Genomic DNA, 20,998 nt, shown 5'->3' with positions numbered 1-20,998 from the left:
GACTTACATCCCCGCTTTTCTCCTTATAGGCTCGGATTCTGAGTCACGTTACTTTATCTTTCTGAGCATTGGGCTCCTTTCCTACCACTAAGAGCTATTAAAGGACAGACTTTTCCTGTTTTCGTTTTTGTTTTTGTTTGTGCTTGTGTTTTGTTTTGTGGTCCTGGGAATTGAACCCAGGAGCATTTTACCTCCGAGGTTCACCTCCAGCCTTATTATTATTATTATTATTATTATTATTATTATTATTACTACTACTACATTACTAGGGATGGAACCAAGGGGCATTGTACCTCTGAGCTACACCCGGCTCCTATTTTTTAGTTTTTTTATTTTGAAACAGGGTCCCACTGAGTTGCAAAGGGCCTCACTAAGTAGCTGAGGCTGGCTGCAAACCTGCAATCCTCCTTTCTCAGCCTCCCAAGGACTGGGATTGTAAGCATGTTCCACCACGCCCAGCTAACATATGTTATTTTATGTGCTTCTTTGTCCATTAGATTCAAAGCACTTAAAAACAATTTCTTACCAACTTTCTGTGGATATTCCAAAGAAAGAGGCTGAAGACCAACTTGATTATCTACTGAAGTACAGTAACATGTCCGTTGTGTGTTGTGACTCCCGGACAGCATGTGGAAAGGTAATTATCTTGTTGTTGTTGTTGTTGTTGTTGTTGTGGGTTTTGTTTTGTTTTGTTTGCTTTTTTGTGTTTCTGTGTGGTGTTGGGGATTGAACCCAGGGGCATTCTACCTCCGAGCTACAGCCCTATCCCGAATTTTTATTCCTTATTTTGAAACAAGTTCTCACTAAGTTGTAGAGGACCTCACTAAATAGCTGAGGCTGGCTATGAAACCAGATCCTCCTGTCTCAGCCTCCCAAGTACTGGGATTACAAGTGTGCACCACCACGCCTGGCTTTTGTTTGCTATTTTTTTTTTTTTTTTTTGGTGGTACTGGGGTTCCTGGAAGCCCTTCTACCTCCGGGCTACACTGCCAGACCTATTTTATATTTTTGAAACAGGGTCTCTTACGCCAGCGTGGCTGGCTTCGAACCTGCGCGATCCTCCTGTCTCCGCCTCCCAAGCGCGGGGATTACAAGCATGTGCCACCACGCCCGGCTGTTTGCTATTTTTAAAAAATCAGTTTTGCCTAAAATCATAAAGATATCTCCTGAATCTTGGCTACATGGTACATTTAACTATTTTTGTCAAAATGAATTGGAACTGGGTTGGGTGTGGTGGCACATACCTGTAATCCAGTACTTGGGAGGCCAAGGCTGGGACAGGAGTATTGAGGACAGCCTCAGCAACTTAGTGAGGCCATTACCAACTTCAAAATACCCTGTTTTAAAATAAAAATAAGGCTGTGGGTATAAATCAGCAGTAGAGTGTCCATGAGTTCAAATCCCAGTACCAAAAATAGTAATAATAATAATAGAATTGGAAGGACTTAGCATTTCGACTTCTACTAGACCTTAAAAAATGGCTTCCAGCAGGGCGTGGCAGCACACACTTATAATTCCAGCATTTGGGAGGCTGTGAGGCTGAGACAGAATCACAGTTCGAGGACAGCCTCAGTTACTTAGTGAGGCCCTTTGCAACTCAGTGAGACCCTGTTTCAAAATAAAGAATAAGAAATAGGGCTGGGTGTATAGCTCAAAAGTAGAATGCCCCCATGGGTTTATCCTCAGTATTGAAAAAAAAAAAGTTTTTCAAGTGTTTTAGATAAAGCCTTTTTACTTTAAAATATGACAGTTGTGCCGGGCGTAGTGGTGCACACTTGTAATCCCCGCGCTTGGAAGGCTGAGACAGGAGGATCGCATGGGTTCGAAGCCAGCCTCAGCTACTCAGTGAGGCTTCCAGCAACTTAGTGAGACCCTGTTTCCAAATAAAGTATAAAAAGGTCTGGGAGTATAGCCTGGAGGTAGAAAGCCTCTGAGTTCCACCCCCAGTACCACCAAAAGAAAAAAAAATATATGATAGTTGCACACTAAAGAATATTTGGAACCCTTAGGAAAAAATTAAGCCAGGCGTGATGGTGCACACTTATAATTCTAGTATTTGGGAGGCTGAGACTGGAGGATCACAGGTTCAAGGACAGCCCCAGCAATTTAGTGAGGCCCTCAGCAACCTAGTGAAACCATGTTTCCAAGTAAGAAATAAAATTGATCTGGGATATAGCTCAGGGATAGAATGCCTCTGTGTTCAATTCCCAGTACCACAAAAGAAAAAAAGAAAGAAAAATTAAAAAGAAGAAAACTACCAAAAACACCCAAGCTACTTTCCCACAAACATTAATAATTCAGATTTTTCTAGACTTGCACTATGTAATATGGAAGCCTGGCCACCATATAGCTATTTATTTAATTATTAGTGTGTGTGTGTGTGTGTGTGTGTGTGTGTGTGTGTGTGTGTGTGTGATACTGGGGATAGAACCCAGGGGCATTCTACCTCAAAGCTAAACTCCCATTCCTAGCTTTTATTCTTTATTTTGAAACAGGGTCTCACTGAGTTGCAAAGGGCCTCACTAAGTAGCTGAGGCTGTCTTTGAACTGCAATCCTCCTGTCTCGGCCTCCCAAATGCTGGGATTACAAACATGCACCACCATGCCTGGCTTTCATGTAGCTATTTAAATTAAATTAATTAAAATTAGACAGAATGAGCCAGGCACAGTGGCGCACACTCATAATCCCAGCACTTGGGAGGCTGAGCCAGGAGGATCATAATTTTCATGGCTAGCCTCAGCAACCTTATCTGGCACTGGGCAACTAGTGAAGCCCTATTTCAAAATAATAAAAAATGAAGCTGGGCATGGTGGCCCATGCTTGTAATCCCCGCACTTGGGAGGCTGAGACAGGAGGATCGCACAGGTTAGAAGCCAGCCTCAGCTACTTAGTGAGGCTCTCAGCAACTTAGTGAGACCCTGTTTCCAAATAAAATATAAAATAGGTGGAGCTGTAGCCCAGAGATAGAAAAGCCCCTGGGTTCCACTCCCAGTACCACCAAATTAATAATAATAATAATAATAATAATAATAATAATAATAATGGGCTGAGGGTATATCTCAGAGGTAGAATGCCCCTAAATTCAATCCCTAGTACTGCAAAAAAAAAAAAAAAGACAAAATAAAGGATGTAATTCCACAGTCATACTAGCCACACCTCAACATGTGACTGACGGCAACCACACAGAGGTGCAGCTACAGCGCTGCTTCCTGTCATCAAAGTTCTGTTAGACAGCCCAGCTTTAGATCTGTTTTCTTGCACAGGTTTTTGTTAACGTGCTCCTAGCCAGGCGCAGCGGTGCACATCTGTAATCCCAGTGTTAGAAACAGAGCCTGTTTCCAAAAAACAAACAAAAAAAAAATTTTAAGAGCTGGGAATGTAGCGCCCCAATCTGCGATTGGTGGAATCTAAGGATGCAGAATCCAAAGACACAGAGGGGCCAGCTGAACAGTCGCCCCAAATCCTCGGCTCAGGAGAATTGACATTATAGAATATTTGAACAAACCATTTAACAAATTTGACGAAATGTTCATAGATTGGAAGAGTAGATATTTCAAAGGTGATGTTCTTCCCTAAGTGCTGGGGAAACCTCTAAGTGACGAGTAAATGCAATCTCAGATTCTAACAAGATTGTGTCTATTAGGGGAAGTTTCTGACTTGTAGTCTCAGAAAGTTGATTCTAAAGTTTGAGTGTAAATATGGAGAACCGGGAGCTGCCAGGACACTCTGGAAGAAGACTCAGAGGAAGAGGATGGACCATACCAGATATCAAGATCTAGGTCAAAATGCAATTTTAAAAAATAGCTAGGCATAGTGGCACACAACTGTGATCTCAGTAGTTGGGAAGCTGAGACAGGAGGATCGCAGGTTCAAGACCTGCCTCGGCAATTTAGCGAGACCTTCAGCAACCTAGTGAGACCCTGTTTCAAAGCAACAAACAAACTAACCAAAGGACTGGGAGGTGTACCATGAAGGTTGAACTCCCCTGAGTTCAATCCTCAGTACCTTGCACACACACAAAACAGTAAAATTAAGACAGTATAGTGTTGGGGCAGGATAAACAAAGAAATCCATATTCAGAATAAAGAGTCTAGACCCAGAATCATATGTGAATATCTGGTTTACTACAAAAGTGGAACTGTATAATAAGGGGAAAAGGACAATTTCTTCTTTGTGTAACTTGAGGATAACTACTTATCCCTGGGTTTTATTAATGAAATTAGAGCATCTACCTCACATTATATGTAAAAATCAAGGGGATTGAAGAGCTATGAAATGCAAAACGATAGGATCCTTTTTTTTTTTTTTTTTTTTTTGTCTAGGAATTGAACTCAGAGAAATTCTACCTCCAAGCTACACTCCTAGCCCTATTTTTTACTTTTATTTTGAAATAAGGTCTTACTAGGTTGATGAGAGTCTAACAACTTGCTGAGGCTGTTCTCGAACCTGTGATGCTCTTCTCTCAGCCTCCCAAGTACTAGGATTACAAGCGTGCACCACCATGCCTGGTTTACAAGGATTTTTAAACATTGGAGAACAGCTGTGTGGGCCAAAAACAGTAGCCATGAAGGTTTCGATAAAGTTAAAAATGCAAAAGAAGGGCCAAGAATGCAGAAATATTTGAAGTATATGTGATATATGAAGGTCTCTTATCCTAAACATATGAAGAATTTTTATTTATTTATTTATTATTTTGGTGGTACTGGGGTTCCTGGAAGCCCTTCGACCTCCGGGCTACACTCCCAGACCTACTTTTTTTTTTTTGAAAGAGTCTCTTAAGCCAGCATGGCTGGCTTCAAACCTGCGCGATCCTCCTGTCTCTGCCTCCCAAGCATGGGGATTACAAGCGTGCGCCACCACGCCCGGCCTATGAAGAATTTTTAATAGATAAACATGAAAAAAGTTGATCGTATAGAAAAATGGGCCAAAGTTTTGTTTTTTGTTTTTTGACCAAACACTTCTCAAAGAAGGAAATTTGGATGGTTAATAAGTATATAGGGAGCCGGGTGTGGTGGCGCACTCTTGTAATCCCAGTATTCAGGAGGCTGAGACCGGAGGATCGCGGTTTGCAGACAGCCTCAGCTACTTAGTGAGGCCCTCTGCAACTCGGTGAGAATGGTTTCAAAATAAAGAATAAAACATAGGGCAGGGGGTGTAGCTCAGAGTTCGAATGCCCCTGGGTTCCATCCCCAGACCCGCCATAAAACAAAAAAAGAAAAGAAACAAGGAAGGAAAAAAGAAGTATATAGGAAGGTACTCAGCCTCATTAGTAATTTGAGAAATGAAAATTCAAATCACAATTAGAGATCAACATACCTCAGCAACTTAGAGAGAGAGTGAGAGAGAGAGAGAGAGAGAGAGAGAGAGAGAGAGAGAGAGAGAGGAAATGGTGATGCACGCTTGTAATCCCAGCACTTGGGAGGCTAAGACAGGCGGATAGGGGTTCGTTGACAGCCTCAGCTACTTAGTGAGGCCCTCTGCAACTCAGTGAGACCCTGTTTTAAAATAAAGAATAGCCAGGCGTGGGGGCGCACACTTGTAATCCCAGCATTTGGGAGGCTGAGACCAGAGGATGGCAGTTAACAGACAGCCTCAGCTATTTAGTGAGGCCCTCCGCAACTTAGTGAGACCCTGTTTCAAAATAAAGAATAAAAAATAGGGCAAGGGGTGTAGCTCGGAGGTAGAATGCCCCTGGGTTCCATCCCTAGCACCAAACATACACATACGTGCGCGCGCGTACACACACACACACACACACACTATATTGTTTAGAAAAAATAAAAGTACAACGAAAAGCAAAGGAATCACAGGAAATCAGGCTTGCAGCTACATCTCGGAGGACGAGCATTGGATGGAGACACTAGAGAGGCTTCTGGGGCTCAGCATCACCCAGCTTCTTGACCTAGTGGTGCCAGGCGTGTTTGCTTTATAATTGCTCATTAGTGAAACAGCATATTTCAGTTCTCACATGGGTATTGCATATTTCATAATTTTTTTTGTTTTTATTTGGGGGTACTAGAAATTGAATTCAGGGATATTCTTTTTTGTGTGTGTGTGGTATTAGGGATGGAACCCAGGAGCATTCTACCTCTGAGCTACACCCTCAGCCCTATTTTTAATTCTTTATTTTGAAGCAGGGTCTCACTGAGTTGCCAGGGGACTCACTAAGTAGCTGAGGCTGGCCGCGAACTGTTATCCTCCTGCCTCGGGCTCCCAAATGCTGGGATTACAAGTGTGCGCCCCCACGCCCGGCGAATTCAGGAGATTTCTACAATCCTATTTTATTTCTTTTTTTCTTTCTTTCTTTTTTCTTTCTTTTTTTTTTAAGTGTGTGTGTGGTACTGGGGATGGAACCCAGGGGCATTCTACTTCTGGACTATACCCCCAGCTCTATTTTTTATTCTCTATTTTGAAACAGGGTCTCACTAAATTGCAGAGGGCCTAAGTAGCTGAGGCTGGCCCCGAACCTGTGATCCTCCTGTCTTAGCCTCCCAAGTACTGGAATCATAGGCATGCCACACCACACCTGGCTCCATATTTCATAATATTAAAAAGTGAAGCCGTGCGTGGTGGCGCACGCTTATAATCCCCGTGCTTCGGAGGTGGAGACAGGAGGATCGCGCAGGTTCGAAGCCAGCCACGCTGGCTTAAGAGACCCTGTTTCCAAAAATAAAATAGGGCTGGGAGTGTAGCCCGGAGGTAGAAGGGTTTCCAGGAACCCCAGTACCACCAAAAAAAAAGTGAAAACCGGGACTTCATTTCCAGGTAGGACAGAACAGCACCTAAATGAACGGCAACATTTATGAGAAAACTGAGATTGTTTCATTGTTTAGCTCTAGGAATTCCTGTGTCTGTTTTAGAACAATTCTAGATTAGGAATATGCAGAATTAAATGGAATTTTCAGTTTATTGTTAATTTTATTTATTTATATTTTTGCGGGTCTGGGGATGGAACCTAGGGGCATTCTACGAGCTACACCCCTGCCCTACTTTTTATTCTTTATTTTGAAACAGAGTCTCCCTAAGTTGCGGAGGGCCTCACTGAGTAGCTGAGGCTGGCTGTGAACTGTAATCCTCGTATCTCAGCATGCTGGCGCTACCACGCCTAGCTCTGAAAAAAAGGTTTTGTTTTGTTTTGTTTTTTGGTCTGGGGATGGAATCCAGAGGCATTCTACCTTCAAGTTATACCTCAACCCAATTTTATTTCTTATTTAGAAACAGGGTCTCACTAAGTTGCAAAGGGCCTCGATTAGTTGCCCAGGCTGGCTTTGAACCTGTGATCCTCCTGTCTCAGCCTCCCAAGTACTGGATTACAAGTGTGTGCCACCAAGCCCGGCTTATATTTACTTGCTTTCTACCGGCAACAATAACATCCCATGCCTCGCCCTTTCCTGGAGCACAGGTGGTGAGGAACGAGCTCTTGGAGCAGCACTACAAGCGCGGGAAGAAGTTTCTGACTTCCTTTCCAGACGGGACAATGCAAATATTGTATCCTTTTGGTCAAGTCACTTTTAGTCTATTTTCACAAAAATACATAAAGAATGAAATTGGACCCCAGTCTCTCACCCTGCACAAGAGTCAGCTCAAGGCGGATGGAAGACCTAGAAATGAGTCCAGAAACCTTGCAGTTACTAGACAAGGGCACAGGACCATCGCCAACATACAGACACTTCCTCAATAAGATTTGAAAAGCTCCAGGAATAAAAGCGAAAATCAATAATGTGCCAGTATGGGGAATGGCCTAGGAAGATTTGGGAAAGCTCTGATTATTAATATATTTCAAAAGAAAATAATTGGTATATTTCAAAATAGTTGTGTCAAAATGGAGGCAGACATGGATAAAGAAAGGACTTGGTTTCGGCCTAACAACAGGCAGCTATTCCAGTGTAAATCAACCTAGCTCAAAGTACTTAACAAGTCAATAGAGGAGAGCGAGGGCTTCCTCTTTCTAAAGACAGATCTACATGATCTAGGGGGCATGGGGCAGGGTTTGACCTTGCCCTTTATGAAAGGAGACACCTTACCCCACCTTGCTAGGGGAGGTACCTTACAGGGATGTTCACATCAGAGTCACGCAAACAAGATGGAGGTCATGGGTATAAAAGGCCAAGTCCACGTGTAAGCCCTTTGGTGTACTCATTCGAGTCATCCCCTCATGCCTGAAGGGTCCAAGAATTGCCCACCAACCCAAATATCGAAGGACTCACAAGAGATGTAAGAATGCAAGCGAGGTTTATTGTCCCGGCTATCCAGGGGTCGAGACCAAGACACTATGGTGAGGTTCGACCCCTCCCCACTCCACGCTCTGAATTTTATAACCCTAGGAGGGAGTGGTTACACAAGAGGGAGTGGTTACACACACGTCAGAGCCCGCCAACCTTAGAATACAACCAATCAGATACAAGGACAAACAAGTACAACCAATAATTTTAAAACATGCATCCACACACGTCAGAGCCTGCTCTGCCTTTCCCACCCACCTTGGCTGGGCCAGGCTCATCTCTGCACTGAAGAACAGGTTATCTCTGCACTGGAGAGCAGATTAGCCTGGCCTTGTTTGCTGATCTAGCTCAGAGATATGGGGATGGGGTCCCATTTACAAAGACCTTGGCCGGCAAGCTGGAGATTAGAGGCTTTGACCTTGTGGATCCCCTACCCTTGTCCTTGGATGGATCTTGATTTTATTTCCAATCCTACCCTACTTCTATCTTAACTATATTTTAATACCTTATTTCTAATCCTAATATGGGAGAAGACTTCTCTAGTTAACTTCTCATATAGGGGAGGAAAGCACTTCTTCCAGCCTGCTTTCCAGCACCCCTACAATGCCATTTTGGCATGGGGCTGTATTTCTATTTTCTGTATTCCTATCTTTCTAATAAACTCCTTTAAATCTTCAGCAACGGTCCAAGCGATGAATACTTATTCTTAGCTTAGGACAAGAATCCACACTTTTTCTGTTTGTTTGTGTGGTGGTGGGGGGGAATTACTTCTCCACACACACACACACCATGCACATTTCACCCCCACAAGTGGGATGGCATTAAATAGTAAAGCTTCTATGCAGCAAAAGAAATGACCGAGCGTCTGAAGGGAGAGCCTGCAGAATGGGAGAGAAATTTTTGCCATTTACTGACTCCTCTGATAGAAGACTAACACCTAGAATATATAAAGAACTTTAAAAACTTAACACTAAAAAGAAACAAATAATCCACTAAAAAATGGGCATTTGAATTGAATGGTCACCTTTGAAAAGAAGAAATACAGCTGGGCCTGGTAACATCTGGAATCTGAGTACTTGGGAGGTTAAGACAGGAGAATGGTAGGTTCAAAGCTAGCCTCAGGAAGCTTAATGAGACCCTCAACAACTTAGATCCTGTTTCAAAATAAAAAATAAAATGGTCCTAGGGGTATAGCTCATGGGTAGAACACCCCTGGATTCAATCCCAACTACCACAAGGAAGAAGGAGGAGGAGAAATGGCCAATAAATATATGAAAAAATGTTTTACATCATTAGCAATCACGGAAATGCCAATCAAAACTACCAGCCGGGTGTGGCGGCAAACACTTGTAATCCCAGCATTTGGGAGGCTGAGACAGGAGGACTGTGGTTTGCAGACAGCCTCAGCTACTTTGTGAGGCCCTTTGAAGCTCAGTGAGACGCTGTTTCAAATTAAAGAATACAAAATAGGGCTGGGGGTGTCACTTAGAGGTAGAATGTCCCTGGGTTCCATCCCTAGTACAACACAAATAAGTAAAATTTAAAAAAAATCAGAACTATACTGAGATTCCATCTAACCCCATTTAGAATAGTAATCATCAAGAATACAAACAATAAGCTGGGCGTGGCGGCGCATGCTTGTAATCCCAGCATTCCATTCGGGAGGCTGAGACCGGATCTCGGTTCGAGGACAGCCTCAGCTACTTAGTGAGGCCTTAACTCAGTGAGACCCTGATTCAAAATAAAGAATAAAAAATATCGTTGGGGCTGTAGCTCTAAGATTGAATGCCCCTGGGTTCCATCCCCAGTACCACAAAAAAAAAAAAAATAAGAAGAAGAAGAAGAAATAGGGCTACGGGTACAGCTCAGAGGTAGAATGTCCCTGGTTTCTACCCCTAGTACCACAAAATAAATTAATTAAAAATAGGGCTGGGATGTAGCTCGGAGGTAGAATGCCCCTGGGTTCCATCCCCAGACCCGCAAAAAAAAAAAAAAAAAAAAAAAAAACGGAAAAAAAAAAAAGAATAAAAAGTAGACCTGGGGGTGTACTTTGAAGGTAGAATGCTCCTGAGTTCAATCCCTAGCAACACACACACAAAAATTTTAATACATTTTTTCTTCCTATTTTGTATCTGTACACATATATATAATTGTGTGTGTGTGTGTGTATGTGTGTGTGTGTGTGTGTGTGTGTGTGTGTGTGTGTGTATGTGGTACCAGGGATTGAACCCAGGGGCATTCTACCTTCTAGCTGCATTCCCAGCCCTATTTTTTATTCTTTTTTTTTTTTTTTAAACAAGGTCTCACTAAGTTGCGGAGGACCTCACTAAGTAGCTGAGGCTGGCTGTGAACCTGCGATCCTCCTGTCTCAGCCTCCCAAGTACTGGGGTTAGAAGCTTTTGCTACCACAGCGTATATAGTTTTTCAAAATCAATTCAGTTATTTCTTATATTTTGTAACTGGCCTTTTGCACAATGAAACTATGCAATAATGTTATGAATATTTAATATGCAATAAATATGGATCTATAATACCATTTTATAACCACGTAATATTTTATCGTATGGACATACTATAATTGATTTGACCTATTTCCTATTACTAAACAAATGTAGTTTCACAATTTTTGGTATTATACACCACAGCTAAGTCAACAACTATGTACATTTTCTATTGAGTATGTATCACTTATTTCTTTGAATTAAATAGCTAGGCCTAGAAAATCTGGGTGAGAGATTTGAACATTTTAAAGCTTTGATAGATTTTTATCTGGTCCTCCTCAGAAAATGTGTGCTCATTTTCACATCCATGAGTAGCATGTTATTTTTTCAATGGCAAAATTCAATATTCATTTCAGGGAACACTAAGTTACTGATCTCTCGGACTTCTGCCTGTTGGCCAGGCCATTTGATATTCTGACATAAAGGTAATTTACTATCTTTAGGAAAGTTATAAAATAAAAAGAGCTTTTTCATGACCTAAGAGGCTCCCTTTGTGGAAGATAATCATTTTTAGTCATAGTTTTCTAAATGCTTAATCCAACCCCAATAATAAGACAGAAAAATGGCTTTCACGGCAGAGGAAGCATAATGAAGTTTTATATTCTTAGGACCTAGGAGAAAGACGGGAGCTTTTGTTCTAATTACGTCAATAATTTTAACAACTCACTCCACTTTTATTGTTAGTTATATCAGGGTTGAGAATACAACAATTTTGTGTGGTTCTTGGCTTTCATGGTGGAATGAATTTCAACACCAGTCAAAGAGAAGACAGAGGTTCAATTTAAGAAAAGTAAAGATAGACATTTAAGGGGAAACGTGGGCCACCTTGAGAGTGTGAGCGCTGTGGGAGAGAGAGAGCCCGGGGTCTTTTTAATCCTTTTTTATAGGCTACCTAGAGAGGAGGGTGGTGGGGCACAGGGCAGGAAATGGGCAACACGGGGTGGCAGCCTCCTTTCTTTGAAGCTTCAGGCTGACAAAAGGTGACCATTCCTTGGGATAAGGAATCCCAAACTCGTTCTGGGTTCTAATTGCCTCAGGAAATTTATTTTATTTATTAATTTCCTATATTTTTATTTTTTATTTGTGGGGGGGAGGTATATTTTTCAGTACTGGATATTGAACCCAGGGGCATTCTACCTCTGAGCTATACCCTCAGCCCTATTTTTTATTCTTAATTTTTATTTTATTTATTTATTTATTTATTTATTTATTTATTTATTTATTTTTGTAGTCCTGGGGATGGAACCCAGGGGCCTCTACCTCTAGGCTATACCCCAACCTTTTTTTTTTTTTTTTTTTTTTTTTTTTTTGCGGGTCTGGGGATGGAACCCAGGGGTATTTGACCTCCGAGCTACACCCCCTGCCCTATATTTTATTCTTTATATTTTATTCTTTATTTTAAAACAGGGTCTTACTAAGATGCGGAGAGCCTCACTGAGTAGCTGAATGAAGCTGTCCGTGAACCACCATCCTCCTGACTCAGCCTCCCGAATGCTGGGATTACAAGTGTGCTGCCACGCCCGGCTGCCTCAGGAACATTAGGTAAAGAGCTAGGCTGTTATGATTTATAGGTTAGGCCTGGCATTTGCCTAAGAATAAACAAGCTCTGCTAAAATGAAACTAAAGATTATGAAGATTTTTAGACTTTAAAACTATACTTTTCTTTCCTTCCCGATTTGTCTCCTTTCTCCCCAAAATTGTGTTTCTCCTATTCTACCTCAGTTATCCTTTAAAGCCCTGACTTTGATTCTTCACCCTCTTGAAAGCCGTGGCTGATATTCAAAATGATTCAGAATTAATCATGTTTCGACTTCACCTCGACACTTCTTTCTGGTCAGCCTAGAGATGGACCCAGTGTTAACAGGGAGTGGATTGTCCTCAGTACACTTCATCCTTTCTGATACTACTGTAAGTCAGGTGCTTCTCTTAACTTTATTTTCAGAATGCTCACTGCTAGTGTATACAAATGATTTATTTTTGCATATTGATTTTTTTTTTTTTTTTTTTTGGTGGTTCTGGGATTCCTGGAAACCCTTCTCCGGGATACACTCCCAGACCTATTTTATATTTTTATTTGGAAACAGGGTCTCTTAATACAGCGCGGCTGGCATTGAACCAGCGCGATCCTCCTGTCTCCGCCTCCCAAGCGCGGGGATTACAAGCGTGCGCCACCATGCCCGGCCTGCATGTTGATCTTGTAGTGTAGAATCCTGCTGAACTCATTAGTTCAAATACATATAAATAGAAGTAAAATATAAGTGTGTGTGTGTGTGTGTGTGTGTGTGTGTGTGTGTGTGTGTGTGTAAACTGGGGATTGAAATTCGGGGCATTCTGTCTCCGAGCTACAACTCCAAACCCCTTGTTTTAAATGTTTTATTTTGAAATGGGGTCTAGCTAAGTCACTGAGAGCCTCACTAAGTTGCTGGGGCTGACCTTGAACCTGCAATCCTCCTGTCTCAACTTCCTAAGTACTGAGATTACAAGCATGTGCCACTACACCACCATGCCTGGCTTGTTCAAATACGTTTGTTTTGTGAATTCCTTAGGGTTCTTTTTATTTATTTTTTATTTATTTTTTGTGGTACTAGGGGTGGAACCCAGGGGCTTGTCTACCTCCAGGCTAGACTCCCAGACCTATTTTATACTTTATGTGGAAACAGGGTCTCACTCAGTTGCTGAGAGCCTCACTCAGTAGCTGAGGCTGGCCTTAAACCTGTGTGATCCTCCTGTCTCAGCCTCCCAAGCGCTGGGATTACAAGTGTGCGCCACCACGCCCAGGTTAGGGTTCTTTATATGCAAGAGCATGTCATCGACAAATGTAGTTTTACTTCTCTTTCTAATCTAGATACCTTTCCTTTCCTAAACTTTTTGTGGCTAGGACCTCCAGTGCTATACTGAATAGATTGTAAGAGTAGACATTTTTGTTTATTTCTAACTTCAGGGGGAAAGCACTTGGTATTTCATCACTAGGTATGATTTTTACTGTTGCAAAGCTGTGGTGTTGAGAATATTCCCTTCTATTCGAAGCCTTTTGAATCTTTTTTTTTAATCATGAAAAGGAGCTAAAGTTTGTCAAATGCATTTCTGTGCTTATTGAGATGATCATGTGTTTTTGCTCTTTATTCTACGAATGTGATATATTACATTAATTAATTTTCAGATGTTAAAACAACCTTGCTTTCTTGGAATAAATCCCATTTAATTATGGTGCGCTAACTTTTTTTTTTTTACACATCTACTGATATATCCTGTTTGCTGGTATTTTATTGAGGAATTTTACATCTCATAAATATATTTTGATCCACATCGAAAGCATTAAAATATCCACCAGAGCCGGGCGTGGTGGCGCACGCTTGTAATCCCCACGCTTGGGAGGCTGAGACAGGAGGATCACGCAGGTTGGAAGCCAGCCTCAGCTACTGAGTGAGGCTCTCAGCAACTTAGTGAGACCCTGTTTCCAAATAAAATATAAAATAGGTCTGGGAGTATAGCCCGGAGGTAGAAAGCGCCTGGGTTCTACCCCAGTACCACCAAAAAAATGGAAAAAATTAAAATATCCACTGGGTATCACAGTAACTCCTGTTTCTGGATGCTTTATCATCTCAAAGAGCTCGCTCATAAACTAAGTGTCTTCCCAGTGTAGCCAGGGACCCTCAAAACAACTCACATGACCTTATCTGACGTCAGCTACCCATCTGGAAACCTAGCCATCATCCGAGTGCCCAACAAGACCAGTGGTTTCACTTGCATCATCCAAGAAGACATGCCCCTCAACCCTGCCATCCTGGCAGTGCTGGATTCCTCGGGCAGGAGTTCCTGCTATCACCCCAATGGAAATGTCTGGTAGGCTTCTGCTGCCATTTTGGATTTTGTTTGTTTTCATGGGAATTGTTTTGTCAGTTTGGTTTGGTGACATTTTATCTTTTTGTTATTTTATTTTATTTTATTTTATTTTATTTTATTTTATTTTTGTGGCACTGAGGATTGAGCCCAGGGGCATTCTACCTCCAAACTATACCTCCAACCCTATTTTACTTTTTTTTTTTTTTTTTTTTTTTTGAGGGTCTGGGGATAGAACTCAGGGGCATTTGACCTCCAAGCTACACTTTCTTCCCTGTTTTTTATTCTTTATTTTGAAACAGGGTCTCACTAAGTTGCGGAAGGCCTCACTAAGTAGCTGAGGTTGTCCGTGAACTGTGATCCTCCAGTCTCAGCCTCCCAAATGCTGGGGTTACAAGCATGTGCCACCATGCCCGGCTTCCTATTTTACTTTTTATATTTGAAACAGGGTCTCACTCAGTTGATGAGTTAAGGCTCACTAAATGGTTAAGGCTGCCCTCAAACCTGCAATCCTCCTGTCTCAGCCTCCCAAGTACTGGGATTACAGGCGTGCCATCTCTCCCAGCTTCTTTGTCTTTTAAAATGATAAGAATGAATTTAAGAAGGTTTATTTAAATTAGTGCTCCTTAGATAGCAACATCTGCCAGCGTGGTGGCACAAGCTTGTAATCGAGTTCTTGAGAGGATGAGAGAGGAGGATCACAGGTTCAAGGACAACCTCAGCAAGTAGTGAGACTCATCAACCTAGTAAGACTCTTTCAGAATAAGATAAAATAGGGCTAGGGGTGAAGCTCAGAGGTAGAATGCCATGGGTTCAATACCTAGTAACACACACACACACACACACACACACACACACACACACACACAGCAATGTTCAACACGGAGTCATTTTTTGGTCTTTGATAATTCATATGCTTCTCAGAAGAAAAATCTTACAACCATACAAAACAAAGCTCATCATATTCTTTTTATCAACAATATGAAAATATGAACTATACAATATGGTCACTCTAGGGACACGGGATAGGAACCCAGGCACTCTACAGAGCCTTTGTCTTGATGGGGCCATACTACTCAACTATGGGCATAGTCTGTCAGTGGACAGTTACTACCTGCCGAGTTACTGCTCTTGTTTGAGATGCACTCTTCAGATAGCCACAACCGACAAGAACAATGGGCAAACAAAATCCTTGAAGATAGAAAGACCCTCCACAGGTTCGCAGCCAGCCTCAGCAACTTAGCAAGACCCTCAACAACTTAGAGAGACCCTGTTTCCAAAGAAAAAATAAAAAGAACTGGAGGTATACCTTGGGGGTAGAATTCCCCCTTGGTTCTGTCTCCACTACTAAAAATAAAGAAAAAAAAAAGAGAAAGAAAAGTTCTCATCTCCTTTTGATCTGCTACTCTCTACACAATCTGTGACTTCATATTATCTCATTTGGCCTGACAAAGTGAAACTTGGAATCTAACTTCAAGTATAATTTAAACATTTTGAATGTTTCAAGAAAGAAATATTTTCTCTCTTTAAATTATCTATAATGAACAACAATCTCATCTTGAGAGATTTGACACTAACTGGTAAAGTATGAACACCGCCAATAACTGGGAAAGTTGGGACACAGGGAGCTATTTGAGTTTTTAATCCAAAGCAGCAGTCAATCCGTTACCCTCATGGGAGAGAAATTTCCTTGTTGGAAATTTCTACTTATTCCTCAGGATTTAGTAGGAAGTCTATGCTACATTTGGTAGAGTGTTATTGTAATGTTGAAATTGAGTTGGGGATCACAAAGGAGGCAAGGACCCGCCAAGTTATTGTGTGAGACCTGGCGTCTTTAATCAAACTGGCACTTTTGGGCGAAGTCTGCCGACCGTGGGGAGGAAAGGACCGATGGCCGAGCAGCAGAGTCAGGGTCGGCAGAATCACGGTCAGCAGAGTCACAGCAGAGAGGAAGTGAGGGTATTTATGTAGGCAGGGTCTTGGGGTGAAGATATCAGCGTGGGAATGCCGGTCCTCTTGCAACCTCTGGAGTCTGCCCCGTGATGTTGGGAGTTTCCCGGCATCGCTGGCTTCTGGGGTTCCGCCTCCTGTCCCTGCTGAGGGGTCCTGCGGGAAGAAGGGAGGCACCTGACCTATCAGTTATGTAATAATTACCACCCAGCCAAGCACAGTGACACATGCCTTTAATCTCAGTATCTGGCAAGCTGAGACAGGAAGATCACAAGTTTGAGGCCAACATCGGCAACATAGTGAGATCCTGTTTCAAAATAAAAAATAAAAAGGACTGTGGGTGCAGTTTAGTGGTAGAGTACCCATAGGTTCAATTCTGAGGACCAGACACAGGAAAAAATTATCCCACATGTTAATTGATTTCTAGATTAAAAAGCTTTTTTTTTTTTCATGGAGACTCAGCTTCTTCTACCCATTTCCTCTCCTGGACTGAAGTTCGTTGAGGTACATCCCGAGTCTTTATCATTATACAGTAGCATATCTGTACATGGTATAGACTTATAGAATGCTTACTAAAATAAAGTACTTGTTTTCCTAGATTTAATTCTAGCTAAATATTATCTTCACTCACATTTCGAGATAAAAGTAAATCTCCCTCCTTCCAGATCCAATAAGACCAGGGGAAATGAGATATTAGTTATATGATTCCGGGAGGCTGTCATTGGCAAGTCATAATTTTAAAAATAATTTATTATCAAATTGTGCCAATTTTTTCTCTTTCCTTATTTTTCTTATTTATTTATTTATTTATTTATTGGAATACTGGAGATTGAACCCAGGGCCTTTCTACCTCAGAGCTACACCCCTAGCTCTATTTTATTTTATTTTTACCTTTGAGACAGGGTCTAGCTAAGTTGCTGAGGGCCTCATTGATTTGCTAAAGGTGGTTGCAAACCTTTGATCCTCCTGTCTCAGCCTCCCAAATACTGGAATCACAGACTTGAGCCATTGCGCTGGGCCAAACTATGCCAACTTGCTATATACCCAGAACTCTCCTCCAGTTCTGGATGGTGATTTCAGTTGAAAGAAGGTAAGGGAGGATGAGAAGGAGGTAACTAAGTCAAAAGGCATGGTCACTAGTGTGACCAGATCTTAGACTGGGCAGTGCTAAACTCATATGGACTATAGGTAAATGCAGGACACTGGCCACACGGAGATTGGAGAGGACTGGCTCCTGCCTCGGCCCAGTATAGGGCCTTCTCCAACGCGGTGATCTCAGGGATACTCTCTGGGCATTGCCTGTCCACACTCAGCTCTGCTAAGACACCTTCTGAAAAGATATCGGCTCCCAGTTGGTGGGCACTGTTAGAAAATAGCTTTCTCAAGCTGGGCATGGTGGTGCAGGCTTGTAGTCCCAGGATTGGGGGAGGCTGAAACAGGAGGATTGCGCTTCAAGGGCAGCCTCAGATACTTAGGCCCTCCACAACTTAGTGAGACCCTGTTTCAAGATAAAGAATAAAAAATAGGACTTGGGATGTAGCTCAGAGATAGAATGCCTCTGGGTTCCATTCCCAGTTCCTCAAGAAATAAAAAGAAAAGTACAAAAGAAAAGAAAATAGCTTTCTCATACTGAGGCTGCCTTCTCCAGAATTTATCCACAGGTCTTCATTTTGTTCTGGTAAAATCTAACCACTGGCCTCCCCTCCTTTAGAATCAGCCTCCTCTACTGTGTGCCCTCTTTTGTAGATGAAGCCTGCCCTGCTCCTCCTCCACCCTGTCAGCCCCTCTCTGGAACCACCTTGGTTTATCAGGATGGTCTCTAATCAGACCCAGTACTTTAAATCAGTGTGGGAGTCAGTTTTAGTGTTACTGCTGCTGAGATTACCTCCAGCATGCAAATGAGCTAGCAGAAATTGATACTCTCCTTGGTTAGCAAGTGACAGGGCTAATCCCAGCACCAAAGTCCAGCGTTTCCATTTATGATTTTGATTCCCCCCCCACCCAGGGTGTACGTCAACATCTTGGGAGGTCAATATTCAGATCAAGATGGCAATCGAATAAGAGCTTGGAACTGGTCAAGCACCATCAGTTCCTCACCCTTCGTTTCATTTAAACCTATCTTTCTGGCTTTGAACCGTTACGTTGGAATTCGCATCATAGAACAAGACAAGATTTCCATCACTTTTCTAGCAATGGGCCAACAGGCAAGAATCAGTGTTGGAACCAAAGTGAAGGTAGGAGCATTTTTAAAAATAGTTTAAAGCATTGAAGCCGGGCATGGTGGCACACATTGTCATCCCATTATTCGGGAGGCTGAGACAGGAGGATCGCGGTTCGGGGATAGCCTCAGCTACTTTGTGAGACCCTTTGTAACTCAGTGAGACCCTGTTTCAAAATAAAGAATATAAAATAGGATTGGGGGTGTAGCTTGGAGGTAGAATGCCCCTGGGTTCCATGCCCAGAACCAAAAAAAAAAAAAAAAAAAAAAAAAAAATAGACTTGAACACTTCAGTCTCTCATCAATAAAACAAGGTAATGGTTCCTACCTCACAGATACTGTGAAGTGTCAACGAAAATGCAAAGTAATAAGCATAGCATTTAGCACCAAATAAATACTCAGTAAATGGTAGATATAGAAACACAAATGAAGCACATATACAATGTGTTTAAAGTCCCCTAAACCCTAAGGATCTTTGTCTGATGCTATTTTTGGTGGTGCTGGGGATGGAACCCAGGGGCATTCTACCTCTGAGCTATAATCCCAGACCTACTTTATTCTTTTATTTGGAAACAGGGTCTCGCTAAGTTGCAGAAAATCTCACTAAGTTGCTGAGGCTGGCTTCGAACCTGCAATCCTCCTGTCTCAGCCTCCCAAGTACTAGAATTACAGCCGTGCACCACCATGCCTAGCTTAATCCATTTCTAGAAGAGTAGTTCCAAACTTCGAAGATGGTTTCAACTTCTAAAAAGCCTGTATGTATGTATATATATATATATACGTATTTACTTATTTATTTATACTGGGGACTGAACTCAGAGACATTCTACCTCTGAGCTACACTCCTAGACTTTTTTATTTGCTTTTCCCAAACAGGGACTCCCTAGGTTGCTTAGAGGCTCACTAAGTTGAAGAGGCTGGTCTCAAACATATGATCCTTCTGTCTCTGCCTCCCAAATACTGGGGTTATTGGTGTTTGCCACCTGACCCAGCTAGAAGTGTGTGTGTGTGTATATATGTATGTGTATGTGTATATATATAGCATATATATATATATATATATATATATATATATATAATATGCTATATATACATATATATGTATATTTCTTTATTTTTTTGGTGGTACTGGGGATGGAACCCAGGGGACTGACTTCTACCTCCAGACTACATTCCCAGACCTATTTTATATTTTAATTTTGGTTTGAAACAGGGTATCGCTAAGTTGCTGAGAGCTTCACTAAGTAGCTGAGGCTGGCTTTGAACCTGCACGATCCTCCTGTCTCAGCCTCCCAAGCATGGGGATTACAAGTGTGCGCCACCATGCCCGGCTCAAGCCTATATTTTTAAGTATGTAGAAATGTTATCTCAGCCAGGCATGGTGGCGCACGCTTGTAATCCCAGCATTTGGGAGGCCAAGACAGGAGGATTGCGGTTTACAGCCAGCCTCAGCTACTTAGTGAGGCCCTTTGCAACTCAGTGAGACCCTGTTTCAAAATAAATAATAAAAATATAGGGCTGGGGGTGTAGCTCAGAGGTCGAAGGCCCCTGGTATCCAACCCCAGTACTGCAAAAAAAAAAAAAAAAAAAAAAGAAAAGAAAGAAAGAAAGAAAGAAAGAAAGAAATATGATCTCAATACTCAGCACAGTCAGACTATCTCGTGAACAGCAAACAAAAGCAAGACTTCAGATTCATCCACCATAAAAGAGGGTCTTAGTGTGCCGAGCACTGTTGCAGCCACCATCAGGCAGACGTGCAGGCTGCGGACCAGCCCCCTTCCTGGTTAGAATGCACAGCACGGCCTCCTCCCGGAACATGACGCTCACGGGAAATGCGTTCTTTCCCAGGACATAAAAATGCCCCCTTCCTCCTCCCGCCTTAGGAACGAATTGTAATCAGGAAACAGAATCATTCTGATGCAAAAGGAAGAACTGTGGTTAAAACGCTTCCCGCTCCTCCTTGTTCTCACAACCACCCTTTCTTTGGTTTCTTGAAAAATTAAAAAACCTGAATATGAGAATGTAGTCTCATATTGAAGACTGAAGCATTATAGAAAAAGATTCAAATAATATAGAAAAATCAATTAATATGGAAATATAGAGGTAAAAAAAGACCTTTCCTCTCGTCACTTCTAACCCCCTTCCTAAAGTAATTGCCATCCAACATTTGGCGTTTTTACTTTCCTTGTATGTATATATGTGTGTATGTATGTATTTAGGGGTACTGAAGATGAAACCCAGGGGCATTCTGCCTCCAGGCTGCACC

The 20,998-nt window shown here is 42.1% G+C and overlaps 1 protein-coding gene across 1 annotated transcript in view; it reads left to right on the top strand.

Annotated features, from left to right (window-relative positions):
- ERICH6 (glutamate rich 6) overlaps positions 1 to 20,998 on the top strand; it is a gene marked incomplete at both ends in the record, with an annotated part of 64,469 nt that overhangs the window by 36,921 nt on the left and 6,550 nt on the right. Inside the window, 4 exons of the mRNA XM_080696585.1 lie at positions 498 to 637; positions 7,404 to 7,489; positions 14,412 to 14,567; positions 18,520 to 18,748. Coding sequence (XP_080552711.1) covers positions 498 to 637; positions 7,404 to 7,489; positions 14,412 to 14,567; positions 18,520 to 18,748 — 611 coding nt within the window. The remainder of the gene's footprint in view (positions 1 to 497; positions 638 to 7,403; positions 7,490 to 14,411; positions 14,568 to 18,519; positions 18,749 to 20,998) is intronic.

This window comes from Muscardinus avellanarius, assembly GCF_963383645.1.
Source record: "Muscardinus avellanarius genome assembly, chromosome: 5".
NCBI classification, from domain to species: domain Eukaryota; kingdom Metazoa; phylum Chordata; class Mammalia; order Rodentia; family Gliridae; genus Muscardinus; species Muscardinus avellanarius.
This window is presented reverse-complemented; position numbering and strand designations above follow the sequence as displayed.